The sequence below is a fragment of the Neoarius graeffei genome, chromosome 6 (genome assembly GCF_027579695.1).
Source record: "Neoarius graeffei isolate fNeoGra1 chromosome 6, fNeoGra1.pri, whole genome shotgun sequence".
NCBI classification, from domain to species: Eukaryota; Metazoa; Chordata; class Actinopteri; order Siluriformes; family Ariidae; genus Neoarius; species Neoarius graeffei.
The window spans coordinates 89,943,756-89,948,608 of NC_083574.1; the positions used below are offsets into that span (position 1 = coordinate 89,943,756).

At 36.9% G+C, this 4,853-nt stretch overlaps 1 protein-coding gene across 1 annotated transcript; it reads left to right on the forward strand.

Annotated features, from left to right (window-relative positions):
- Positions 1-449: 449 nt before the first annotated feature.
- On the forward strand, positions 450-4,650 carry LOC132888360 (extracellular calcium-sensing receptor-like). The gene is made up of 6 exons (XM_060924417.1): positions 450-610; positions 749-1,037; positions 1,488-2,243; positions 2,321-2,548; positions 3,463-3,586; positions 3,752-4,650. The coding sequence occupies exons 1-6, from the start codon at positions 450-452 to the stop codon at positions 4,648-4,650; spliced, it is 2,457 nt and encodes an 818-aa protein (XP_060780400.1).
- Positions 4,651-4,853: the final 203 nt, after the last annotated feature.

Sequence of the window (4,853 nt, forward strand, 5' to 3'; positions counted from 1 at the left end):
TCAAAGGGCTTCTCCCTCAATTAATTTCTGTGGCCAATGAACCAATAGGCTTCTAGCTGTCACCAAAGAGGTCTAAGAACTCCATCTATTCCCCCACTGATCAGTGAATGCATACAAGTAATATAACAATGCAAACAGACTAGCCACACAGTTTGACAAAACATGCAGGCCCAGAATGGAAAAAGGCAAGTATAAAGGTTGTAAATCATTTGTCTGGTCATTGTTGACTGAATTAAATTAGATATAACAGAGATGCAGCTATGATACTGTCCCATAATGACATCACAAAAGATTAAGACTTCTCTGATTTGTTTAAACAGAATGATAATACCCAGAAGACCCAAAGCATGTTTATAAATATCTGAAGAGTATATCTGTTGAAGACTGAGCCAGAAAAGCATTGCACAAATTTTGTGATGTTATTCCTTGTTCTACTCCTTTCTCTTAGCATGGCAAAGGGAGAATATTGCCATATTCTGGAAAACCCAGACCATCCTCTGCTGTCAAAAGATGGAGATGTGTTAATTGGAGCTATCTTTTCAATACATGATGGTACACAGTTGGAGTCACAGGTGTATACTGAAAAACCTCCACACTTAATCTGCATTAGGTTTGTTGTAATGGAATATTTCACACTGTAGCCATTTTTAGGAAATCACTATTGTATTTGTGCATTGCATTTCTCTTAGCATTCATTTTATATTAAATAACATATTACATTTCTTATTATTTTAATGTATATTTGTAGATTTAACCTTAGTGAATTACGTCTTGCTCAGACCATGATTTTTGCAATTGATGAAATCAACAAAAGCAACAGCTTGCTCCCAAATATTTCAATTGGGTACAGGATTTATGACAATTGTCTGTCAAGATTGTTATCTATGAAGGCAGCCATGGCTTTGATGAATGGTATGGAAATAACAGCAGATGGTGCCTGCTCTGGACAAGCAGTAGTACAAGCCATCATCGGGGAGTCAGAGTCTACTCCTACTATCGCACTCACAAAAACTACAGGGCCTTTTAAAATCCCAGTGGTAAGAATCAATTACATTAATCTTAACTGAATAATAATTTATTTAAGAGTTACAAGACACACAATAAATATGCATGAGATGATTATCTTCATTTATTGAACACTGTCAACAGTTAAGTCATTATATATCCACTATTATCAATTTACTAATCATTAGTCTTATGAAATAAGTCTATTTAGCTTCATCAGTTAAGAGAAGCTCATGTTTACTTTGAGACAATTTTAACAAGGAGATAAATTATAATAATGATGTTTAATATTGTGTGGCATGGTGGTTCAATGGTGCAGAGCACTGACAGAAAGCAGATTCTGGGCTTGAACCTGCAGCTCGACTAGAGCCTTTCTGCTTGGAGTTCAGATTTTGTGTTTTTGGTTTGATGCTAGTTATTTTCTCCAAGAAAACTGGCTCTTATTTAATTTCCTCATTTTTCATTGCTTTTTATGTCCTTAGATAAGTCATGCTGCCACCTGTGAATGTCTGAGCAACAGGGAAGTTTACCCTTCTTTCTTTAGGACAATAGCAAGTGACTATTACCAGAGTAGAGCATTGGCATATTTGGTCAAGCACTTTGGCTGGTCTTGGGTGGGAACTGTGAACAGTGATAATGATTATGGCAACAATGGAATGGCCATTTTTCTGAATGCTGCCAAAGATGAGGGAATATGTGTTGAGTACTCTGAGAAGTTTGAACGGTCAGATACTGCCAAAATCAGGAAAGTGGCAGATATTATTAAGAAAGGCACAGCCAAAGTAATTATCATATTTCTTGCCCATTTTGATATGAAAATTCTAATAAACCAGCTTATTCTAAAGAATGTCACTGGCTACCAGATGATTGGTGTTGAGGCATGGATTACTTCTGTCAATCTCATAACACCAGGCAGTTACAACATACTGGGTGGATCCATTGGTTTCGCTATTGGAAAATTGAACATTGGTGGTTTTGCTGACTATGTTGTCAATGAATTTTGGCAAACAGCAATCCCTTGCTTGCATACAGAGGGAAACATTTCACAAATTGAAAACAACTGCAACAAATATAAAGATATTATTCAATTTAAAAACTACAATGAAGATGTCTCAGAACAGAGATATGCAAATAACATGTACAATGCAGTTTATGCTGTGGCACATTCTCTACACAGCCTTTTGAGATGCACAGAAAACCAGAGTTGTGAGAAAGACAAAAAAATACAACCATGGCAGGTAACACAAAAGAAGAGAACAAAGCAGGCATGACTGATATTGTCATGAAATTAATACTTGTTTTGTTCCTTTTGAAGGTTGTTGAGTCTCTAAAGGAGGTAAATTTTACCACCAAATTAGGAGACCATGTTTTATTTGACAGCACTGGGGCAACAGCTGCAAAATATGATGTGGTGAACTGGCAACAAGGGTTCAATGGAGAAGTGGAGTTTAAGGTTGTGGGCTATTATGATGCCTCACTGCCAAGTGGACAACAGTTTGTCTTTAATTCTGAAGACATAGTCTGGGCTGGAGAGAAAACAGAGGTACATTGTTTGCTCATTTTTTTTTAAATAAAAATATATCTAAACTAGTATAGATTTAAAATAATAATAATAATAATAATAATAATAATAATAAATCAGGGCGGCACAGTGGTGTAGTGGTTAGCGCTGTCACCTCACAGCAAGAAGGTCTGGGTTTGAGCCCTGTGGCCGGTGAGGGCCTTTCTGTGTGGAGTTTGGATGTTCTCCCTGTGTCCGCATGGTTTTCCTCCAGGGGCTCCGGTTTCCCCCACAGTCCATGCAGGTTAGGTTAACTGGTGACTCTAAATTGACCATAGGTGTGAGTGTGAATGGTTGTCTGTCTACAGTATGTGTCAGACCTGTGATGACCTGGTGACTTGTCCTGGGTGTACCCCGCCTTTCATCCGTAGTCAGCTGGGATAGGCTCCAGCTTGCCTGCGACCCTGTAGAAGGATAAAGCGGCTAGAGAGAATGAAATGAGATGAGATAATTTCATGAAACATTCTTCTGTTACACTGTGTTAACTATAGTTTGCAAGGCGTCCAGTAATAGTGGCACACGTTTTGTTGAAAATAATTATTTCTTTATGATGGATTTGTTTTTCTCTGAATAAATGTATTTGAATTTGTGTGTATATATATATATATATATATATATATATATATATATATATATATATATATATATATATTTTTTTTCCCCCCCCAGTGTGAGATTTTTTTTTTTCCTCGCCCTTTTTACTAATCTGTACAAGGCATGCCAATAATTGTGGAGGGCACTGGATACACACACACACACACACACACACACACACACTTATACAAGGCTTATACAGCTTTAATTTTATGGCACAACATAAATTATTGCTATAAAATTATGATATAATTATAGTACAACAGCTGCATTGAAGTGCCATAATATATCGTTCATATTAGAAGCCAAGGTCTGTGTGCAGTGACAGCTGTCCTCCAGGAACCAGAAAAGCAGCACAGAAAGGAAGGCCTGTCTGCTGCTATGACTGTATACCATGTGCAGAAGGAGAGATCAGTAACCAGACAGGTAATTTCAGTTTTACCAAGTTTCAAAGACAATTTGTTAATTGTACATTGTGTATCCTCATTTTGTTATTTAGAATACAATTCCTGAATAATGGCATTCACAAATAAAACCATGAGATAAAGTTTGTTTTCCTTCATAACAAGAACAACTATGATTATTTTGCAGATTCAAATAACTGTGAGCAGTGTCCAGGAGAATTTTGGTCTAATGCTGACAGGGATAAATGTGTGCTAAAGGTCATAGAGTTTCTCTCATTTACAGAGGTTATGGGGATAATACTGGTTGCTTTTTCTTTGTTTGGCGCTACATTAACCGTGTTAGTAGCAATTTTATTTCTAATAGAAAGGAACACTCCAATTGTTAGAGCCAACAATTCTGAACTGAGCTTCCTGCTGCTGTTCTCCCTGACTCTGTGTTTCCTCTGTTCACTTACTTTCATTGGACGGCCCTCTCAGTGGTCCTGTATGCTGCGCCACACAGCATTTGGGATCACCTTCGTCCTCTGCATCTCTTGTGTTCTGGGGAAAACAGTTGTTGTGTTAATGGCCTTCAAGGCTACACTTCCAGGTAGTAATGTCATGAAATGGTTTGGGCCTCCCCAGCAGAGACTCAGTGTTCTTGCCTTCACGCTCATACAGGTCCTTATTTGTGTGCTTTGGCTAACAGTTTCTCCTCCTTTTCCCTACAAGAATATGAATTACTACAAGGAAAAGATCATATTAGAATGTAACTTGGGATCACCTATAGGCTTTTGGGCGGTGTTGGGTTATATAGGAGTTCTGGCTTTCTTGTGCTTTCTTTTGGCTTTTCTAGCTAGAAAGCTGCCAGATAATTTTAATGAAGCTAAATTCATCACATTCAGCATACTCATATTCTGTGCAGTGTGGATTACCTTTATTCCAGCTTATGTCAGCTCCCCTGGAAAATTTACTGTAGCTGTGGAGATATTTGCGATTTTAGCCTCTAGTTTTGCTCTCCTATTCTGTATATTTACACCTAAATGTTATATTATTCTGTTTAAACCTGAACTAAACACAAAGAAAAATATGATGGCATCTAAATAACTTTAAATAACTTTAAGAAAAAAGTTGTTCAAATCTGCAGACATTGACATTGTTTTCACTGAGGAATGTTAGACTTGGACATAATGTAAAACAAAGTCAACTCAATTATATTTATATATCTAACATCTAATTACATATAATAATGATATCATTGAAAACTGATTAAACTTATAAATAATCACAACTGTGTCTTATCTATGTCC

Excerpts from the sequence above, each read along its gene's own strand:
- LOC132888360 (XM_060924417.1), top strand. The coding sequence starts at position 450 with ATGGCAAAGGGAGAATATTGCCATATTCTGGAAAACCCAGACCATCCT. Across the intron at positions 611-748 it reads CCACACTTAATCTGCATTAG|ATTTAACCTTAGTGAATTAC; the intron begins GTTTGTTGTAAT and ends GTATATTTGTAG. Across the intron at positions 2,244-2,320 it reads AAAAAATACAACCATGGCAG|GTTGTTGAGTCTCTAAAGGA; the intron begins GTAACACAAAAG and ends TTCCTTTTGAAG.